We start from the raw sequence: 23,467 nt of genomic DNA, 5'->3' as shown, positions 1-23,467 counted from the left end.
GAAGAATGATTTGTCTTCTATATGTTCTCAATGGAGTCGGCGCTGCTGCCGCCGGCCCCATTGAGCGCATATAGAGAAGAGAACAGGAATCGCAGATCGCAGATAGGTGCGATCTGCGATTTCTGTTCTATAATTTATTGGACGAGCGCATAAAAAGCGCTCATGTGTCCGATACCATTGCAAAGCAATGGTTTTAAAAAATCGCCGGAAGCATGCGCATGCGCAAATTGTGCAAAAAAACGCCCGTCTGACTAAGGCCTGATAGAGAAATACTTAAATATTAGAAATTCGACCTAAAAGATGTTCATTACCGAACACTGAAAGGGTAACGTCTCCCTCTGGTCCCAGCAATGATAGGTTGGCTGCATTGTCCTTTCAACAGTCAGCTTATCAGCTGTAATTGTAAAGTTCTAAGGACACTGGTTATACTGCTTGTGTTCTGTTAGACTCCCTGTCCACAGGCGTGATTTCGCTGATGGTAAATCGCCGGAGAATCACGCCGTCTAAAGCTTTCTATAGCGTTGCTATGGAAAGCACCGACTCCTGTCCACGAGCGGAGAATCATTGCGATTCTCCGCTCATGGCCAGCAATTTGCAGCATACTGCGAATTGCCCCTGATTCTCTGCGGTAGGACTATGTCTCAGATGGTTCTCCGCAGGTCAGCCTGTCTGCCGGCCCTGCTCCTGGGCGGTGGCTCCCAAGGCGGAGATGCACCGCAGGATACCGCAACACCCGTGGACAGGGGGCCTTAGAGTACACTGTTATACTCAGGGATCTCATTGTTTAGTAACAGTATTTCCGTCAGCTTTGAACTTTGTATTACATTAGTTTGTCTCTGTTTTCTCAAGTGTGTCTTGGACTGCTTTAAAGTCTCTCCCCAGTGGTGAGGTTGCCTTTTTGGGGGGCAGGTGGTCCACTTGAGTGACCCATCTGCTTCAGGCAGTTCTGCTATACTTGTCCATGTATCTCCCTATACCTCTACTATACTTAGTTCTGATATTTTAGTAATTCTGAAAAGATACTCAGATTGGTTTGTACCTGAAACTCGTCATCTCTCATTGTGAAAACTGGTCATACCAGGCATGACAATAAGTCTGTCATTGACTCCCATCCCTCAGTATACTTAGCTTTTTTCTATCCATCTATCTATCTCATATCTATCTATCTATCTATCTATCTATCTATCTATCTATCTATCTATCTATCTATCTATCTATCTATCTATCTATCTATCGATATAGAAATGCTTGCAGGGAAGTACAGTACTACCATTTCTCCATACACCTACCATATACTGTTAGTGCATTATCTGTGGCTTTGAGCAGGGCTACAGTAAAGCCTACTGCATTATTTCATCTGGGTTTATAATTGTGATTTTGTGTAACTTTGTATTTAGCTACTATTGTTTTTAGCATTCTGGAAACAGGAATACATCAATCTAAATACAAGTGACACTTACCAGAATTGTTTGTAACTTTCCAGAAACTGCCTCGTTCAGTTTTGTATTTGCTTCATCCCCTGGCTATAAGAATAGGAACTTAGACTGTTGTTGTTTTATTTATTCTTGTACTCTTTAAGAATAGTTTGTCTGCGTACATTTTAATTGTACATTTTCTTCATAACTATATTACAGAATAACATTTACTTGTCCTTTAGACTTCTGTATTTATTAGACTAACAATTTATTAAAAAAGTTAAATGTATTCTAAATAAGTAACACAATAAATTACTTTCATTGTAAGCTTTAACCCCTTAAGGACCCAGCGCGGTAAACATACAGCGCTTGGTCCTGGGCTTTAATTCAGGCCAATAGTAAAAATACAGCGCAGGATTTATGCCCGTGCTTCTGCATTCAAGCAGAAGCAGGTCAGGTTGTCAGCTGTTAGTCACAGCTGAGAATCCGAAGGACAAGGGAGAAACAATTTTTAACTACTTCTGCCTTCTCCTTGCCCCAGTACATAGCGTTCAATTAGCCCTGTGTACTAAAAAGGGAAAGTAGAAGTGTTTCTTCCACTATGCAAGCCGGCGGTTATTAAAGTTATTTAAAAAAGCACCTTATAGGTCACAAGGGAAAAAAAACAAGCTGAAGGAAAAGAAAATAGGGCAGTAAAACCACCACATGGGTAAAGTCCTTACAAAGTGTCAGGTCCTTAAGGGGTTAAGAAGACACAGAACAAGATATGTTCATAAGCCTATTTGTGAATGTAACTGTAAGTCTACATTTACATTAAAGGGGTTGTCCCGTGCCGAAACGTTTTTTTTTTTTTTCACCCCCCCCCCCCCCCCCCGTTCGGCGCAAGACAACCCCGATGCAGGGGTTAAAAAAGAACACCGCACAGCGCTTACCTGAATCCCCGCGCTCCGGTGACTTCTTACTTACCTGCTGAAGATGGCCGCCGGGATCTTCACCCTCGGTGGACCACAGGGCTTCTGTGCGGTCCATTGCCGATTCCAGCCTCCTGATTGGCTGGAATCGGCATGTGACGGGGCGGAGCTACACGGAGCCGGCATCCTGCACGAGAGGCCCCATTGAGAAAAGAAGAAGACCCGGACTGCGCAAGCGCGTCTAATTTGGCCATTAGACGCCGAAAATTAGTCGGCTCCATGGAAACGAGGACGCTAGCAACGGAACAGGTAAGTGAAAAACTTCTTATAACTTCTGTATGGCTCATAATTAATGCACAATGTACATTACAAAGTGCATTAAGATGGCCATACAGAAGTGTATAGACCCACTTGCTGCCGCGGGACAACCCCTTTAAGTCTGGAGGCTGCATATTTAATGCCAAGAATAGGATCAGATCTCATAAGACAGAGCCATATCCAGAAATTATAAGGGCTTCCTAGCAATACTCAGATTGTAATCCCCTTACACTATGAGCCAAGCCAAATGCACTCCGCCTAATTACATAAAGTGTAATAGTAGGGAGTGGCTGCAAATGAATCTTCCAATTGTTAAAACAATCTATTCTGCTTTCCTTATGGTGTTACGTGTCAAACCATTATTGTTTTTGTATGGCATATTTTACATCATCATATGCAGCAAAATGTAAAATGGTAAACAGAATGAATTACGTTCATTTCATCATAGTAGCAGGAAGGTTTAATGACCCTGTTCATTAGGGTTGGTCGGCCCTGTAAAAAAAAATTAAATTAAATATTAGCATATAAATAGAAGATGGATATGTATCTTCACAGTATCACCTACTGGAAGCCACTTTCTAATAGGTGGCACTTGGAATGTACTTTTTGATCTATTTGCATAACTTTCCCCCATGCAGCATTATATGGCTTATATAAGACTCTCTATGCAACTTGAAACTCTCCACAAGTAGAAACCTCATTCCCCTAGACCCAAAGATTAGTATAAAGTTTTTCAAGCTTTTATATAAGCAATAATGTGAAATCAGTACAAATGTATAGATTTTTATCCAATACCCCGGTGAAATGATGATGCAGTTAAAGACCTAAGTGTTAATTCTGCTTATGGAAAAGGCCATGTCATGTGAGAGTCAGGGTGAAATCTCAGCTAATGCTCAGCTCACACTGCAGTCTAGACTTTCCTTGGAGGCATACATCACTGATAGAATGCCATTTTAAAAACTTCTAGGCCATGCACTATATCTAGGTTGTATAAATATTGTAGCAGGTTATATAGAGTTTTCCCTCTGTACCTGATATTTATTGCAGCTGTAAAAGTACTGGAAATCCCAAATACTCCGTTCGAATACGGAACTTGTGAACATTTCGGATTATGATTCTATCATTACTTATTTATTACCTGCTACAGCTATATTGTTTCTCCATGTTATTTTTTGTTAAAACACCAATCAAAACAAATCTAACCTGAAGGTGAAGGCCTTATGTATACAAAAGCAGCATATCAGCCTATATAACCTGGCAGTATCACATACGCTTTATGTGCTATGGGTCATGAAAAGGCTTTTTATTCTAGTTCATTATGTAGAATTATTTGATTTAAAAGGAAAAAATACCTTGGGAGATATGCCCATAAAGGTACTGGATCCATCTGCATCTTCGTCACTGCAGAGTCCTGAAAAAAAAGATGAACAATATTACATGGGTAAATGAGGTAAGAAAGCACATAAGTGTACACCGGCTTGTTACATTCATTACTTTCACTTTTTTGCATGTGTGCCATTATATAAAGCCATTAAACACAGTTATGATTTGTAGCCTCAATACAGATACTTACAAATACATTTCTACCTAGATGCTGCTGATTGGCTAATAATATGTGTGTCAATTTCTCATTGGTGGTTTAGATGCTTGGCGTTTACAAGCTATTAGTGTGTACTAACCCTCTGTAATGTTAAAGAGTAGAAAGTCTGAACAAGCAATGCTGCAATGTAGAGCAGATGTAATGGACAACCTCTGATGAGGTAGTAAGAGGCATTGTTCATAGCTCTGTCCTAATGGATATGTGAAGTAGTCAGCCCATCAGCTACCAATGAAGTGAATGAATAGCAAAGAGGCAACCAACATATAACTTTCCAGACTACATAACTTAAAGCATTAACCTAATGCATGATATATCATATAACAGTTATCAGCAGACTAATCAGGTGACTTACCATTACTGAAAAGGCTGAGGCCAACCAGCATAAAGATAGCGATGCTCTTCATTGTGCAGATTGGGGAGTTCACCTCAGGTTATTGATGACAACTGCGTATGGCTCCTAATTTATATAGTTAAAGTTGGCTGACATCACTAAAGAAGAAAGGTGGAGATAATGATTCTGTGATGTGCCAAAACCACAAAGTTCTTTAACATTTCACGTTTAACATAACTATTGGCATTACTTAGGAGAGTCCACACTGGGCAAATATCCACTTTATAACTTGTGTTCAAAGGATTAAAAATTTGTAATCACTAATCCTGAAACAAAGCAATGATTAGCACTATGATGAGGATGTTAACTGCACACCATGAAGACCACCCAGTCCATGGGAAATGAAGAAATAAACATGGTACATTCCCGTTATTTTGTGCTTCATTGTTAAATACGTATTAGGCCTCCTGTCCATGTGTGATATTTCACTGCGTTATCCGCTGCGATAATCCGCACGCGGGTAATGCAGTGGATGCTTTCCATAGGATAACTATTGAAAGTGCAGCCCGACATCCATGAGCGGAGAATCATAGCGATTCTCCACTTGCATGATTAAAATTGCTGCATGCTGCGATTGTCCGCTATGAGCCTATCTATTAGATAGACTCATCAGGGAGACCTTTTACTTCTCACCTCTGCTCCCCTGCGGCGGAATATAACTAGCAATATTCCGTCTCGGCCGTGGATAGACGGCCTCAAAGAAAACCTTCAAAATTCCATAAAGAGAGTTTCACAGACTCAATCTAATGAAGAAATTAAGTTGAAAACACAATTAAGAGATTTTATGCTGTGGTCGTAGTAGATCTCCATCAGAAATGACTTAGGTACAGATAAAGGCTCTTTTAGAATTGAAGTAACTGCTCACCAGGGGGAATTAGCAAGGTCTATTTTCTGATTTCTGCCCTTAATGTAAACTTATGCTCTACATTGAATTTTCATCTTAGATTCTTAGGGTGACTTCAGACGAGCATATGCACAAAGACGATCACCTGACCGCAATGTATTTGCGCAGTGAACTAGGTTGATTTATGTGCGTATCGGCGCCTTTTATTAAACTTTTTTGCACAAACAGGTCATGTTCACATGTGCGCACGACGCCCCACTCCCCCTGCCTTGATTCAAAAGGCTATTTAGCCTTACAAGGTCCAGATGTGCTCTTTGCGCGTGCCTTTTTACACTTCCCATAGACTTCTATGGGGACCTGCGCTGCAAAAATATGCAGATAAAGCAGGTCCTACTTTTTTTTACACGCAGACAGAATACGCATAAACATAATTGTTCCTGTGAAAGGACTCATTGACATGAATAGGTTCTATTCTGTGTATTGCGCATAAATACATTTGTCTCAAGCTGCCCTCATTATTCTGAATTTGTAAGATTCTCTGTTTTGAATTTGTGCAGGTTGCTTCCTAAGGCCTCATTCACATGAGCGTTTGCTGGTGCGTACATAGTTGCGCACAAAACCGGCTCACCATCGTATGTGCATAAACATGCGTGAATGCAGGTCAATTCACCATTGCTTTCAATGGGGCCACAGCTGCTTCCAGCGGCACTATTGAAAGCAATGGTGTGCCAGCAGCCCCTGCAGTGATTTTTAAAAGAAGGGCTTTAAATATAAGCCCTTCCCTGAAAAAAAAAATCTATACTTACCTCTCTGTTGCTGCCAGGGATCAGGCGTTGCTAGTCACTTTAGTCCCGTTACTGTAATGAAGTTCTTTCAGCTGCTGAAAAGGCTGTATCTGATTGGCTGAGTGCTCAGCCAATTACAGGCATCGCTCATCCAGTCAATAAATGACAGCCAAGCGCTGCCTGTGATTGGTCACAGCGCTCAGCCAATCACAGACAGTGCTTGGCCAACAGGCAGGCAGTGCTCAGCCAATTAGATACAGCTCTTTCAGCAGATGGGGATTTAATATCCCCGCCTATTAACCTCTTCCCGCTCCTGGACGTACCTGGTACGTCATGGTAGCGGGATACTTCCCGCAACATGACGTACCTGGTACGTCATGTCATTAAAGTGTCGCCGCGGTGACAATCGCAGCGACACAGCAGTGATGTCTGCTGACATAGTCAGCAGACAAGTGCTGCGTCCGGGCTGGGGACCAATCAGAGCGGCCCCTCCCCCACGATCGCTGTGATTGGTCAGGGAAAAACTCCCTGACCAATCACAGCGCAGCAGCGGACTTCGCGCTGTTTACAGTAGGGGCTCCATGTGCAAGCACCGCAGTGTGCTTCCAGTGCTTGTAGATAGAGCACCTACTGTGGTATTTGTGATAAAAAAGAGCGATTACTGTGTAGATTAGGCAGGGAGTGCGTGATCAGTGTAGTGTAGTGTAGTGTAGTGGAGTGGAGTTAGTGATCAGTGTAGTGGAGAGGAGTTAGTCATCAGTGTGGTGTAGTGGAGTGAGTGTTAGTGATCAGTGTGGTGTAGTGTAGTGAGTGTAGTGAGTGATTGATCAGGCAGTGTAGTGTAGTGAGTGATTGATCAGGCAGTGGAGTGTAGCAGAGTGGAGTGAGTGATCAGAAGTGCAGTGTAGTGTAGTGAGTGAGGGATCTGTAGTGTGTGATCAGAAGTGTAGTGAGTGAGCTGTAGCGTGCGATCAGCGTGTAGTCAGTGTATCCCTTGGTGTAAAAAAAAAAAAAAAAAGTTCCTGTTGTTCCCATTTCGTTACCTGTCCCGTCACCCGTTATTAGTTAGTGTAGTGTTTAGTTAGTCCGTCTAGTGTGTAGCGTGTCGTTAGTTCGTGTACTGTCAGTGTATTCGTCTGTGTAAAAAAAAAACAAAAAAAACAAAAAAAGTTCCTGTTGTTCCCATTTCGTTACCTGTCCCGTCACCCGTTATTAGTTAGTGTAGTGTTTAGTTAGTCCGTCTAGTGTGTAGCGTGTCGTTAGTCCGTGTACTGTCAGTGTATTCGTCTGTGTAAAAAAAAAAAAAAGTTCCTGTTGTTCCCATTTTGTTACCTGTCCCGTCACCCGTTATTAGTTAGTGTAGTGTTTAGTTAGTCCGTCTAGTGTGTAGCGTGTCGTTAGTCCGTGTACGATCAGTGTATTCGTCTGTGTAAAAAAAACCCCCAAAAAACAAAAAAAGTTCCTGTTGTTCCCATTTCGTTACCTGTCCCGTCACCCGTCATTAGTTAGTGTAGCGTGTCGTTAGACCGTCTACTGTGTAGTGTGTCGTTAGTCCGTGTTGTGTCAGTGTATTTGTCTGTGTAAAAAAAAAAAAAAGAAAAAAAAAAAACACTTACGTGAATACACCACATAAGTTTCCGCGTTCTTTCCGACCCCCGTCCCGTGGTCACCCCATCCCGCAGTGTCCCATCTAATAAAACTTTTTCCCCGTGTGCCCCATTTTATATAAATATGGCCCGCAGGAAGTACACTTCAGAGGAACTGTATGCAATCATTGCATCAGACTCGGACTCAGGTAGTGGTGATGACGACCCCACTTTTTTGGCATTCTCCGACTTCTCATCCTCATCCTCATCCAGCGAGTCTGAGCTCCCTGCAACCCCGAGAAGGCGTCGAAGGACCGCCACTGACCCCAATGCATCAGATGCTCACTGGAGTACCCTGGAAGATTACAGACCCCAGATCCCTGATTTTATTGGGAACCCAGGGATTCAATTTGACACGGAAGGGCTCAGAGGGAAGGACTTCTTCAAGTTTTTTTTTTTCTGAAGAGTTCATTGCCCATATTGTTACCCAGACTAATTTGTACGCCCAGAATTTTATAGAAGAAAATCCCACCTCCAGCTATGCCAGACCCGATAAGTGGACCCCTGTGGATGCACCAGAGATAAAAAAATTTGGGGGGCTTATACTAACCATGGGGCTAATAAAGAAGCCAACAATCAGGGCGTACTGGTCTACCGATATTTTGTACCACACCCCAATGTTCCGCATGGCGATGTCGAGGACGCGCTTTGAGTGTATTTTAAAATTTCTGCACTACAATGACAACCAGCTGTGCCCCCCCAGCGATCACCCCAATTACGATCGGTTGTATAAGATCAGGCCCGTAATAGACCATTTTAACGCCAAGTTTGCCCAGGCGTATGCCCCACAGATAAACATTGCAGTAGACGAGTCCCTGGTACACTTCAAGGGGAGGCTAAAATTCCGCCAGTACCTGCCCAGTAAGCGGGCACGGTATGGTGTGAAGTTGTACAAGCTGTGCGAAAGTACATCAGGGTACACCCACAAGTTCCGTATTTACGAGGGGAAGGACACTAAAATTGAGCCCCCAGAATGCCCCCCCCGTGCTGGGAGTAACAGGGAAAATAGTGTGGGAACTGGTGCACCCACTATTAGACCAGGGTTACCATCTGTACCTGGATAACTTTTATACCAGTGTCCCCCTGTTTCAGTGCCTCGCTTCCAGAGGAACAGTGGCATGTGGCACTGTTCGGAAAAATCAAAAAAGCCTCCCTAAGACGCTGCTTGGGCAACTGCTCAGAAGGGGTGAGAGCCGGGCCCAATGCAGCGACAATGTATTGTGCGTTAAATATAAGGACAAGAGGGATGTCCTTATGTTGACGACAATACACGGCCACAGCAGTACCCCCTGCCCAGTACGAGGTACCAGTGCAGAGACCCCCAAACCAGACTGCATCCTCGACTATAATAAGTACATGGGAGGGGTCGATCTATCAGACCAGGTACTGGAGCCCTATAGAGCCATGCGGAAAACACGGGTGTGGTACAAAAAACTGGCCGTGCACCTCGTACAGATGGCACTGTATAATGCCTACGTGCTGTTCCGAGGTGCAGGCCACAGGGGGACATTCCTTGAATTTCAAGAGGAAGTTATCAAGGACCTAATTTTTGGGGACCAGGAGGTGGGGGAGAGGCCCAGTACTTCTGGAAGCGAGGCCACAAGAATTGTACCAGGGCAGCATTTTCTCAGTGAAATTCCCTCCACTGCAACGAAGGGAAGGACCCAAAAGAGGTGTAGAGTGTGCTACAAACAGGGGATAAGAAAATACACCATATACCAGTGTGAAACGTGCCCCACACAACCCGGCCTCTGTATAAATGAGTGTTTTAAGATCTACCACACGTCCCTGAAATTTTAATTTTTTTATTGCCCTGACGTTTTACCCTGATGTACTTCGCACAGCTTGTACATAAAGCCACATGCTAAGTCCTTCCCTTCTGAGCCCTGCGCCCTAAAAACAGTTTAGATTCACATATGGGGCATTTCCCTGTTGGGTAACATCATGGGTTACGTTTTCTCCTTCTGCCCCTGGTAAAAAATAAAAATCTGGGCCTAAACTGAGCATTATTGGAAAAATGTGAATTTTTCGTTCTCAACTCAAATTGTTTAAAAAAATTCCTCAAATACCTGTGGGTTCAAACCGCTCACTACACCCCTTAAAAAATTCCCTGAGGGGTGTAGTTTCCAAAATGGGGTCAGTTGTTGGGGGTTTCAAATGCACTCGTACCTCAGGGGCACTGTAAACACTACATGGGGTCTGAAAATTATTCTAGCAAAACCTGCATTCAAAAAGCCAAGAAGCGCTCCTATCCTTCTGAGTCCTGCCATGTGCCCATACAACAGGCTACGTCCACCTATGGGGCATTTCCGTGTTCGAGAGCAACTGGGTAACGCATCATGGGGTACGTTTTTTCCTTCTGCCACTGGTAAAAAATATAAATCTGGGCCTAAAGCTGAACATTATGTGAAAAATGTGATTTTTTTCGTATTGAACTCAAACTGTTAAAAAAAATTCCTCAAACATCTGTGGGTTCAAACCGCTCACTACACCCCTTAATAAATTCCCTGAGGGGTGTAGTTTCCAAAATGGGGTCAGTTATTGGGGGTTTCAAATGCACTGGTACCTCAGGGGCACTGCAAACACTACATGGGGTCTGAAAATTATTCCTGCCAAATCTGCATTCAAAAAGACAAGAAGCGCTCCTTTCCTTCTGAGACCTACCATGTGCCCATATAACAGGCTACGTCCACATATGGGGCATTTCTAAAAACTGCGGAATCTGGGTAATACATTCCAAGTTTTGTTTCTTTGCTAACTCCTACTGTTTTATATATATAAAAAAAGTTTTATATTGAAAATCAGTAGAAAAAAGGAACTGTTCTAATTTTTGATGCACTTTCCTTTAATTCCTGTAAAACATCTAAAGGGTTAATAAACTTTCTAAATGCCATTTTGAATACTTTGAAGGGTGCTGATTTTAAAATGGGGCAATTCATGGGGGATTCTGATATACAGGCTCGGCAAAACTATGTCTGAACTGCATTGGTGCTTAAAAAATTTAGATTTTGAAATTTGCTAGTAAATGTGAAAAATTACTGCTAAATTTATATACTTTGTGGAGTCTGCAAAAAGTAAAATAACACTTAAAAAATGTAGTAAAGTAGGCCTGTGTAAAGTAGGCCTATGGGAAATGTTAATTAATAACTATGTTGTGGTGTTTGACTTTCTATCTTACAAAGAAAACAATTCAAAGTTTGAAAATTGTGAATTTTTCCAAATTTTCAGTAAATTTAGATTTTTTTTCCTAATAAGGACAAAATTTATTGATGAAATTTTTACACTAACATAAAGTACAATATGTCACGAAAAAACAATCTCAGAATCACCTTGATAAGTAAAAGCATTCAAAAGTTATTAGCACAGAAAGTGACAGATGTCAGATTTGAAAAATAAGGCTTGGTCCTTAAGCTCAAAATAGGCCATGTCATTAAGGGGTTAAAAGAACTTCATTACAGTGGCGGGACCCAAGCGGCTAGATGCGCCTGAGCCCCGGCAGCAGTGGAGAGGTAAACATTTCCAGGTCGTCATCCTGACGGCCCCATTTACAATGGAGGTTGCCCTCTGACCTCGATAGGGACAGGAAGAGCCCTTAAAGCACCTCCCTTTCCACCATGCTTCAGTGTCTTCCTGTCCCTACGGTGGACAGATGCAAGCTGCAGGGAGGTTCACTTACCGGAGGCACGTAGTGCCGAAGATCCCCTGAAGGGAAGAGGTCGGGGCGGCATACCGCGGAGTCCATGCATCCCCGGCCTGCGCTGCCATGGAGCCGTCAGTCGCCAAGCAGCGCAGGTCTCCTTGTGTGGGTCAGCACCTTCTGACGGCTTCCACGGACCAGTGGGCGCATACTGGTGATGTCATCCGGCGCAGTGACGTCACACACACGACGTAGTGGGCATGGCTACGGGTGAAGACCCTGAAAAGGCGCCAGATTTAAAATCTGCTTCACAGACAGGCTCTACTCCTGCATGGAAGTTACCCTGCAAGCTGCCAGCAGTGCTTCAGCAATGTCTACATGCGACAGCTCAGCACGTGAAGGAGAAGTAGATGCCCTACAAACCGTGAGTGGCTATATGCCAAAAAGGAATATGCAAACTTGTCTCTGTGATTGATTAAGATGCATATATGTTCCCTTTTCTCCCCCTTCTCCCCCATTCTTGTGTATGGGTTAGACTGTTAAGGAAGGTTCGAAGATTAAGGCGGACCCGAGAAAGAAATCCAGAAAGTGTGTTATCTGTAGCAAGAGACTTGAAGATAGTTACAAGTAGTCTCTTTGTAAAGAATGCACTGGAAAGATCCTAGTGGAGGAAAGGGCGGCGTTTAAAACTGATATTAGGTCAATGATTAAGGAGGAATTCCAGGCCTCTATGGCGTCCTTCTCTCACCTAAAAGGTCAAGGCAGGTAGAATCAGCAAGTTCCATCTCCGGGGAGTCCCTGGAACCCCTATCAGAGGGGGAACTAGAAGACCCGCTACCGATCGCTGAGAATGAGAAAAAATACTACTTTGCCTCAGATGACATGGGACACCTCATCAAGGTGGTGAGGGGAACCATGCAGATTGAGGAGGACCGTCCACCCCGAACTGTCCAGGATGAGATGTTTGGGGGACTTCGGTCAAAAAGGAAAACTTTATTTCCGGTTAATCAAACCCTGCAGCAGATTATCGCAGATGAGTGGCAGGAACCGGAAAGAAGACTATCAGTCTCAAGAGAGATCAGAAACCACCTGGCTTTTTCTCCAGAAGACGTCCGTCTGTACAAGGAGACCCCAAAAGTTGACATGCAGATTGCTAGGGTAGCAAAAAAGACTCTGCTACCTTTCGAAGATGCGTCCCAGCTCTCAGATCCTATGGACAAAAAAGTCGACGGGCTGATGAGGAAAACCTGGGAAGCAACCACCTTCACAATTGAGGCTAATATAGCGGCAATGTCGGTAGCCAGATCCATGGTCCTGTGGCTAAACAGGATGGAAGCCTCAATTAAAGAACGGGCTCCTAGGGAAGAACTAGCCAGCTGCCTTTCCCTTTTGAAAATGGACACCGCCTTCCTTGCAGATGCGTCAGCAGAATCTGTTAGATACGGCGCAAGAATGGCAGTCCTCAGCAACACCGCAAGAAGGGCGCTGTGGTTGAAATCGTGGTCAGCTGATGTGGCATCCAAAAACAAGCTTTGTGGATTCCCATTCCAAAGCGAATATATGTTTGGACCCCTCTTGGACAAAATCCTTGAAAAAGCGGGAAACAAAAACAATATCTTTCCAGACAGAAGGTCCTATAGGAAACCATAATTTCCAAGGAGGACACGGCAGCCACCTCCAGAAGTTAAAAGGAAAGGGAAAACAGGGAGATGGTCATACCCCAAAGGTGGTCGGCGTAAGGAAGTCCAATCCATTTCTGACTCAACAGGGGATAGATTAACACGATACCTAGACCAGTGGAGAGGAATACCATCCAACCCCTGGGTACTCCAGATCATTGAAGCATGGTATTGGATTGAATTTAACTCGTTACCCCCTAGAAGGTTCTTTCTAACCTCCCCAGGGTCTCCGCAGGAGCAGAAAAATCTGTTTAAAGGTATCCTAGAGCGTAAAGACCTAGGAGTCATTACGCAGTCATTACGATGCGCCTGCCAGAAAATTTGTGGCCATCTTCAGGATAGGGAGGGAGTTTATGATTTGCTCCCTTGGCGTCCTATTAGTTATATGGAGCTCCAGCTGTTCCAGCCACACTCCTAGGGTCCTGGAGACACACGTGGCTGCGACCCCCAGTCTGAGTGTACTAGCTGCCGCCTCCCAGGATCTTCTCAGGAGGCCCTCCACCTTCTGATCCATTCGGTCTCTTAGCTGCGTGGTGTCCTCGAAGGGCAGAGTTGTTCTTTTAGCCACCTTTGCCACCGGGACATCCACTCTGGGTATTTCCTCCCAGCTTGCGCACACCTCCTCTTTGAATGGGTATCGCCTCTTAACCCCTCTAGAGGAAAAGATCCCGCATCGGGTTTTTTCCATTCTTTTTGAATCATCTTGGAGATGTTGCTATGGACTGGGAAGGTATGTTTGCGTCTCTCGCCCAATCCCCCGAAGACTTCGTCTTGTATAGTGCGAGGCTCTCTGGGCTCCTCCATCTTAAGCGAGGCTCTGACCAATTTAATGAGCTCTGCTAAGTCCTCCTGATGGAATAGGTATTTTTTATAATCCTCCTCCTTTGATGACTCTTCAAACGCTGGATCTTCCGGCTCTGTCCCAATCGAGCTCCTTTCAGAATCTGAATCCTCTTCCGGGCTATGCACCCTTCTCCGGCGCGTCGCCTTGGATGCCCCTGTTGGTGGCGTTTTTTGTGATGTCAGAGCTGACCGGACCTCCTCCCTGACCAACTTCCTGACATCCTCTAAGAATCCTCCCGATTCCTCTTTAACCAGCCTGGCTATGCATGTTTTGCATAGAGACCTTTTATACGTAGCTGGTAGTCTTGCGCCGCATTCTGCGCATTTTTTTGGTTTTGCTCTGGAAGAGGGGCGTCTCTTGCTCCCTGACAGACAAACAGAGTTTTGCAGATAAGGTTGCAACATTCCACACAACTATACATTGGATTTGCATAAACTTTTTTGCCCCACTGACTATTTACAGCTCCCGCTGAAGATTCAGCGACACTTGGTGCTGGAACACTCATCTAAACACCAGTGCTACAGACACTCTGGGGCAATGAAGCCAGCCTAATAGCAATGGCTTTACCTGTAGATGTTCTTCTCTCAGGCTCTTCTGGGGGACTTACACAGCAGGACTGCAGATCGCTACGATAAGGCATGGCAGGACTTCTCTTCTGCCATGCCTTATCGCTTATTACAGCGATCTTAGGCAATGGCAATACCGGACGCCGGTATCTGGCATCCTGTTGCCATAGCAGCCAGCCGGACTCTCACGATGTTATCGCGAGAGCTGGCTGGAATTACAGAGGGAGCATGCTCCCTCTATAAACTCTTTCCCCACGGCGATCTACTTAGATCGCGGCAGGGAAGGGGTCAACAGCAGGGGGAGCGCATCTCCGATGCCCCCCGCTGTCGCAGCAGGACGCCAGCTACTAGTGACAGCCGGTTCCCACTGCGGGATAGCGCGAGATCAGCTATGATCTTGCGCTATCCCTATGACGAAAGGGTACGTCATTTTGCAGGAAGTTTCATTTTAATATATGAAATAGAAGATTTGAGGGCACCCCGTAAAAAGGCCTACAGTGTCTCCCATAGCACTACTGAGTTGGCATGTGGTTGGTTTAACTCTAGAAAACTAGCAAGTTGGTCAGGGATCCTATCATTTGTGCCAAACAGGCTCAATCAAAATGTATGTACGCGCCAGCTATGTCTGTGGGCTTGTGCATCCGATGTAGTAATTTCGACATGTAGAGAGGAGTGATCCGATGCGCCCCTAGGAAGGTATTCAATATGAGTTATAGCTGTACACAGTCTGGTATTCCCAAGATATTAGAAATGATTCATTCTCGTCATATTTTTTTAACATGACAAAAACCTGGCATTTTAATAGGAGTGTACAGACTTTTTGTATTCACTGTAGATGCATTCACAGGCCTGCAAGTATCCTTTGTCACAGAGCACCACCTTCTTGGTGTTGCTGCGAGGGATCTCCATCACCAATCCTCTTACGGCTTCTCCTACTGTGGCATGGCCCTGCAAATCCCATCTCACAGAGCTGAGAGAGGCTCTAGGAAAGAAATGGTCCAAAGCAAAGGCCAGATGGCCAGAAAAAAATGTGTCCCTTCGTCTCTTAGGTAATTAAAAAAAAATATTTTCACATTCCTGTCATCCCTTTCCCCTTCATAGGGAACTATAACTCTCAGCATGCTATGACAGCAGCAGACCTTCTGGAACTGCTGGAAGTTTTCCCTACAGATTGCATTCAACAAGGAACCAACTCAAAACCGAGGTCCCACATAAACCTCTCTGACAGCATGCTTTCAAATAGATTATTAATGATCACACTATACGCGGTTCACCTAGAAAACTGTGCAGCCATTAAAAATCAGTTTCAAAATTGTCATTTTGCAATAACACTGCGAGTCGGATCACCTGTAGCCTTCATGGGCGATATCACACTTCGCCATAAATACCACCACTGGAATTCTCACCATTTCAACGGACTGTACTGTCCACATACTTCAGTGGAGACGGGCCACATGCAGATGCAGCCACCTTTCCACGGAATTGTATGAAGAATGTGTCAGTTGGGCATTGGCGAACAGGAATCAGGTTATATTTGCTAGAGTGGGCCCCAAGAATGAATTTCACTGGTGGGCTCTACGGACCCCAGTCCGACCCTGCTGTATAGAGGGAGCATTCATATTACTGTCTGTAATGTGTCAGTCTGTCATGTTCTGTAGAGCATTTTTAAACAACACAAAGTATTGATTGTATTAATATAAGGGCAATAAATGCAAGCACAATGGACAATAAGGTGCCTGACATTCTAGAAAACATATCTGTGAATATATTGTTTGATCCTTCCCATCAAAGGAAGATTACTGTCATTCTAGCAATACAGGAGAAACAATGGAGCTCTTCTCAGAGTTGTTATTGTTCTCTTATGTTCATTGGACAGTTGGCCCCTTAAAAGAGCGAGTTGGACAATTGGTCCCTTTGAATGCAGAGCATTTGGCTGCCATAACTTAATTTTTAGTTCTGTTGCCAAATGACGTCTTGTTTTGTTGGGAACAAGTTGCAGTGTTCGTGGCACTATTTTAAGGGTTTATATATACATTAGAAATTAATATATATTAAAGGGATTTTCCAGTAAAAACTATTGATAACCTATCCTATGTCATATGGAATTGCCCTAGCTTGCTTCATTAGCATTGAAATCAATGGGAGTAGAAGCGGCTATTACACTTCCGCGGCTGTCCCTAGTGTTGGAGGTGGAAGCGATAGAGGTGTAATAGCCACTTCTACTGCCGTCCCCTATGACACACATCCAACCCACTGCATTGACAGCAAGCTGGGTGATTAGCTCATCCCCGGAAATCCAGGTAGGCTCCCTGTGATTAACTATTGAGCCAATCGCAAGTTGCTAGTATTGTTACCATGCAGCGCGGCGCGCACCGCTCCGGCGTCCTGGAGCCGTGACGTCAGGGCTCCCTCGGCGACGTGGGTCGGCCGGTGTGCAGCGGCGTGGGCGCCCGCACCCCTTCCTCTCTCTTGTACTGTGAGTGGGGAGTTGGCTCCCCCCACTCTCTCTAGCCCTAGTTTGCCAGTCAGTTTCCTCCAGCCTGCCTGTAGCTTAGTTTTGCTTTGTTGGTCATTCCATCTTTCTTTTCTGTCGGCAATCTGTCCCCCGTCAGTTAGTTTCCATCTAGGTAGTCGCCAGGTCCCTAGCCAGAGTAGGGACCGCTGCCCAGTTGTCCGCCTGGGGTTAGCCAGGTCGAGGCAAGTAGGCAGGGGCAGTGGGGTGCGGTAAGTTCAGGGCACCCCATTTGGCGCTCGGGGGTCAGAGTGCCGTAACATAATAACCTTAAAAACTGTTTTTTTCCATGGAGGCGATCAGCTCCCTCGCAAACCAGCTGCAAGCCCTGGTGCCGGTGATCCAGGATTTATCCACTCGCATGGCGGCCCAGGAGCAGCAGGGGTTGTCGCAGGGGCCGGATGCCTCAACCAGTCTAGAACCCAAGTGCCCTCTTCCTGAGGTGTTCTCTGGGGAGAGGAACAAGTTTTTTGTTTTCCACCAGGCGTGTCACCTTTTTTTTCGGATGCGTCCCCGTTCTTCCGGGTCGGAGGCTCAGAGGGTCGGGCTGATAATGTCCCTGCTGCGGGGCTTTTTCCATCCCCGAGGGTCCCACTGCCTGCAGTCCGTGGACGCATTTTTCCAGGAACTCGGGGATATCTTCGACGAACCGGACCAAGCGGGGTTGGCGGTTTCCCGGCTGTTGGCGTTGCATCAGGGGTCGCTTTGTGTGGAGGATTATTGCTACAACTTCAGACGCTATGCGGGTGATACGGCATGGAACGATAGCGCTCTGAAAGACGTTTTTTTGCAGGGCCTCTTGGATGCAGTAAAAGACCTGTTGATTTCCCATCCTGTTCCCGGGTCCTTAAGGGAGGCTATGGAGCTAGCGGTAAAGGCAGATAGGAGGCTCAGGTCTAGGAAGCAGGATAGACAGGCCCGTAGGGTCAGGGAGGTCGTTTTGCCTGTTCCCTCTTCTTCCGCACCTGTCTCTGTCCCCGAGCCAATGGAGGTGGACCCGCTGGACCCCAAAGAGCGACGCCGGATCCGATTGATGCATCATCTCTGCCTCTACTGCGGGAAAGTTGGACATCGGGTGAAGACCTGCCCCCTGAGGCTTCAGCGCCCGCAGCCTGGACCGGCGGAAAACTCCGAGTCCTAGGCGATTGTAGGGAGGATCGCCTAGGACTTCAGGTACTTCCTAAACTTCTGGTACCTTGTCAGGTTAGTTTCCGGAATTTTTCCCGACCAGGGAAAGCGTTTATTGATTCCGGAGCAGCCGCTAACCTGATAAGCATGTGTTTCATTAGACCCCTGATGGCTGAATTTGTGGCGCTGAAGACGCCAATTCATTTTACTAGTATTGATGCTACCCCTCTCTCTACGGGTCTAGTACGATGGAGGACCCCAGTGCTACAGTTCACGGTGGGGGTTCTCCACTCGGAAGAACTATCATTCCCGGTGATGGAGAAAATGTTGGTTGACATGGTACTAGGGATGCCTTGGTTGGCGTTGCACAACCCCCAATGCCACCCGGTAACTGACCCATTGGGGACCATCCTGCCATAGCCATCTTGCTCCCCGTTCTCTCTGCTCAGTAGATACCGCACTCATTCCGGAATACCTGTGACTTCCGGGATGTGTTTTCTAAAAGACTGCCCGAGACCCTGCCTCCCCACAGAAAGTGGGATTGTGGAATAGACCTTATTCCAAATAAGCCCATCCCTAAGGAAGCCATTTTTAATTTATCCAGGCGGGAGCACGAGGCTCTCAAGAGCTACATTACTGAGTCCCTAGCCAAACGTCACATTAGGCCATCCCGCTCCCCTGCTGGGGCGGGGCTCTTCTTTGTCGAGAAGAAGGATGGGACATTGAGGCCTTGTGTAGATTATCGGGCCTTGAACCAGATCACAGTCAAGAACCAGTGCTCTCTACCTCTGATTCCCGACCTCCTGAATCAGGTGGTGGGAGCCCGCTGGTTTTCTAAATTGGATTTAGGAGGGGCTTATAATTTGATCCGTATCCGCGAAGGGGATGAATGGAAGACAGCCTTTAATACCCCGTTGGGACACTTTGAATGTCTGGTGATGCCATTTGTCCTGTGTAATGCCCCTGCTGTCTTCCAGGGATTTATGAATGCGGTCTTTCACGACGTCCTGGGGGTGTTTTTAGTCATCTACCTCGACGACATCCTGGTGTACTCTGCTGACTGGGACTCTCATGTGCCGCACCTTAGGTTGGTACTTACCCGGTGACATGAGTACCAGTTGTTCGTCAAATTGGAGAAATGTCTGTTTGGCACTCAACAATTGTCCTTTCTGGGGTACGTAATTTCTCCAACGTCCGTGCAAATGGAGTCGGATAAGGTGGCAGCCATCTCCCATTGCGTTCGACCAGGTAATCTGAAAGCACTCCAACGGTTCTTATGTTTTGCGAATTTCTATCGCAAATTCATTAGAAACTGCTCGGTCATCGCTCAACCGTTGACCGATCTTACCAAGAAGGGGGCTGACTTGATAAGATGGTCTCCTGAGGCCCTGGAGGTGTTCGATCATCTCAAAAGGGCGTTCTTGGCCGCCCCGGTGCTCGTCCAACCTGACCTGCAACTCCCCTTCTTCATGGAGGTTGATGCATCTGAGGTGGGGGCTGGCTCGGTGTTGTCTCAGGTGGTTAGCGGAAGGGCAGGCTACAGCCCATGTGCATTCTTCTCATGCAAGTTCAGTTCGGCAGAGCGTAATTATGATGTGGGCAATCGAGAGTTATTGGCAATCAAGTGGTCCTTAGAGGACTGGCGCCACCACCTTGAGGACGCTCGGCACCCAGTCACAGTGTACACTGATCATAAGAACCTAGTATACCTCGCCAACGCTAAGCGACTCACTACACGTCAGGCCAGGCGGGCACTGTTTTTCTCTAGGTTTAATCTCGTAGTGACGTATCTCCCGGGGGCTAAGAATGTAAAGGCTGACGCTCTCTCGCGGAGTTTTGGGTTGCCAGACTGTGAGTCGCTTCCTCCCAAAAATATCCTGGAACCTGGGGTTGTGGTTGCAGCGGTGGACTCTGGTCTCATTCGCCGCCTTCAGAGGGCTCAGCAGGACGCTCCCCCAGGCCTCCCAAAGGGCAGATGGTTTGTGCCAGAATCATTGCGTCTTACGGTTATTGAAGAGTCCCACTCGTCAGTTTTCGCGGGTCATCCGGGAGTGCAAGGGACCCTAGATCTCTGCTCCAGGCTCTACTGGTGGCCTAGCATGTCTCGTCAGATACGCGACTTCGTAAAGGGGTGCTCTGTTTGGCGCGCGGCAAGAGTCGCCGGCGGCATCCGGAGGGGCCCCTGAGACCGTTGCCCGTGCTGTCGCGCCCCTGGTCGCACCTTTCGGTAGATTTTGTTACCGACCTGCCAGAATCACAAGGGTTCACCACCGTTCAGGTGGTGGTGGACCGTTTCTCTAAGATGGCCCATTTTGTGGCATTAGAGAAACATCCTTCGGCGATCGAATTTGCCCAGGTCTTCATTAAAGAAATTGTCCGCCTCCATGGAGTTCCTGAGAACTTTGTTTCCGATCGCGGGGTTCAGTTTGTGGCGTAGTTTTTGCGGGTCTTCTGCAGAAACCTGGGGACTTCGCTTTCGTTCTCGTCAGCATTCCACCCACAGACTAATGGTCAAACTGAGCAGAAAAACCAGGATATGGTGCCATATTTGAGGCTGTTTGCAAGCGAGAAGGCTCATCGGTGGGTTGAGTTTATGCCGTTGGCTGAGTTTGCGCTGAACAACCGTACTAGTTCTTCCACTGGGGTTTCTCCGTTCCTTTGCGTTTATGGCCAGCATTCTCGTTTCCTTACTTCTCTTCCTACCCTGTCTGCCTGTCCGGCAGCTGATGTCGCCACTAATGTGCTGCAGGGGGTATGGAAGGAAGTACAGAAGAATCTGGAGGTAGTGGGGTCTCGCATGCAGTTGCGCAGTGGGAGAAACCTCTCAGTTTCTGAACCTTACACGGTGGATCAGAAGGTGTATCTGTCCTCCAAGAACCTAAGATTGAAGGCCCCGTCCTTAAAGTTTGCGCCGTGCTTTGTAGGCCCTTTTACCATCACGCGGGTAATTAACCTGCTCGCGTACGAACTGGAGCTGCCAGCCATGTGGAAAGTGCATAGGGTTTTCCACAAGGCCTCGTTGAAACCCTTTGTCCCTTCGGTGAGGCCCACCTCTGGTCCCCCGCTTCCCATCCTGGTTCGGGGCGAGGTCGAGTATGAGGTTCAGGATATTCTGGATTCTCGCCTGCGATGGGGGACCTTGCGGCCTGGTGGCGTGGAAGGGTTTTGGTCCTGAGGACCATTCCTGGGTGGCTACATGGGAAGTCCATGCTCCCGTGTTGGTACGGGGTTTTCACCGTTGTTTTCCGGAGAAACCTGGTCGGGTTTCCGGGGACCCGGAGGTCCCCCGTCAGAGGGGGGGGTAATGTTACCATGCAGCGCGGGGTCCCGCGTCTGGCGCTCGCTCCGGCGTCTTGGAGCCGTGACGTCAGGGCTCTCATGGCGACGTGGGGCGGCCGGTGTGCGGCGGTGTGGGCGGGTATGCCCATAGGGCACCGCCTGCACCCCTTCCTCTCTCTTGTACTGTGAGTGGGGGAGTTGGCTCCTCCCACTCTCTGCCCCCGGGCGGAGTCTTGCAATTATAAGGCTGGCAGTGACCTGAGCTCACTGCCAGTTATTGGTTCTGTCTGCTACTACCTAGTCTGTCTGCAGCTACTCTCAGCTAGCCCTAGTTTGCCAGTCAGTTTCCTCCAGCCTGCCTGTAGCTTAGTTTTGTTTTGTTGGTCATTCCATCTGCCTTTTCTGTCGGCACTCTGTCCCCCGTCAGTTAGTTTCCATCTAGGTAGTCGCCAGGTCCCTAGCCAGAGTAGGGACCGCCGCCCAGTTGTCCGCCTGGGGTTAGCCAGGTCGAGGCAAGTAGGCAGGGACAGTGGGGTGCGGTAAGTTCAGGGCACCCCATCTGGCGCTCGGGGGTCAGAGTGCCGTAACAAGTATAGTAGAGATATAGTAAAGATAGCGGACATAGCGTATCTAGCAACACTGACATACCATCAGCATTGCTGGATGCGCTATCTCCGATATCTCTAATATATCTTTCTAGCTTTTAGCTAGGTAGGGTCATTTTGCCTAGAGCTGGTCTGGACCTTGTTGTTTCAGACCTAGTCATTCTAGCAACCTGAGATTGGCTCACTGCTGTTGGCATTTAGGAGTGAGGATAGTCCTCAATGCTTGCCTCTTATACTTTATCAATCTAGCTTTTTGGCTATGTAGAGTCATTACGCCCAGTGCTGGTGTGGACCTTGTCTACACAGGTTGGAGGTTTCTGCTTCTACTCCATACACTGTGTTTGTGAGCTGACGGCAGGTGCCTTAGCAGCTGATCAGCTGTGGTTGAAAATGTTAGGGGCTCAAGGGCCCTTGCCATGAGCTGAAACCCACAGTTGGGTCCTCTTAAAAAGTAACTTTTATTGATATGTAATAAAATATATTAGAGTAACAATGAATTAAAAAGATCAGAGTCTCAATGTAGTATGAGTGAATGTAATACAATAGACCAAACCAGTCTTAGGTCTCCCTTGCATGAGCGTTGCGGTAAGCTCTGTGATTTTAATCGCAACGCTTTGTCGCATGGTACTCTTGCTTTTGTCCACAGTAATGCTATGGCCAATGCCGGTATTTAGTACTCCTCATCATTGATGGGGAGCACTAAACTCTCAAAAACAGAACAGACACCGCTCAAAAATAGTGGCGATGAAAAGTGCTGTAATAGAGCAGCTGTCTGAGCGGTCCAATTGAAAACAATGGGAGTGTTAAAAAATGTCAGTGTGTGAGGGAGGCCTAAGAGAAACAATATCCTGCCTTGCTGATTGTGCTCAAATATCAGGCTCATGACTAACACTTGCTGCAAATGATGCATGCTACTATGCAGCTGTACACTGCTATGTGCTAAAGATATGGCAAGTGATTGGATCCCTGCATGAACTGCCAGCAACTAAGTCTGAGATGAGCTTTGGCAGGATAGACTACATAGGGCTCTGTGCTAAAAGACAACCTCCCCAATTTTTTTTTTAACAGCGTTAATCATGCAGCATAAATGATACAGTCCATTTTTTCTGCGGGACGGTCTGATTACAACGATACCAAAATTCTTATTTTTTTTAGGTTTTTCCATTTTTCTGCAATAAAAATCCTTGTTTTGGAAATCTTTTTTTTCTATATCGCTGCATTCAAAGTCCTGTAACTTTTTTATTTTTCTATATACGGAGCTCTGTGAGGGCTTATTTTTTGTGAGACGAGCTGTAGTTTTCATTGGT

General features: G+C 46.5%; 1 protein-coding gene across 1 annotated transcript in view; it reads right to left on the bottom strand.

The window, feature by feature from the left end:
* The window catches only part of LOC136621722 (uncharacterized), a 186,607-nt gene that overhangs the window by 97,006 nt on the left and 66,134 nt on the right, over positions 1-23,467 (bottom strand). Inside the window, exons 2-5 of the mRNA XM_066597399.1 lie at positions 4,597-4,733; positions 3,997-4,055; positions 3,077-3,136; positions 1,461-1,523 (exon numbers count right to left, since the gene is read on the bottom strand). Of these exons, the coding sequence (XP_066453496.1) occupies positions 1,461-1,523; positions 3,077-3,136; positions 3,997-4,055; positions 4,597-4,648 (234 nt within the window). The 5' untranslated portion in view covers positions 4,649-4,733. The remainder of the gene's footprint in view (positions 1-1,460; positions 1,524-3,076; positions 3,137-3,996; positions 4,056-4,596; positions 4,734-23,467) is intronic.

Source organism: Eleutherodactylus coqui, chromosome 3 (genome assembly GCF_035609145.1).
Source record: "Eleutherodactylus coqui strain aEleCoq1 chromosome 3, aEleCoq1.hap1, whole genome shotgun sequence".
NCBI lineage: Eukaryota > Metazoa > Chordata > Amphibia > Anura > Eleutherodactylidae > Eleutherodactylus > Eleutherodactylus coqui.
Note: the sequence above shows the minus strand (reverse complement) of the source record. Positions and strands in the feature narration are given on the sequence as shown.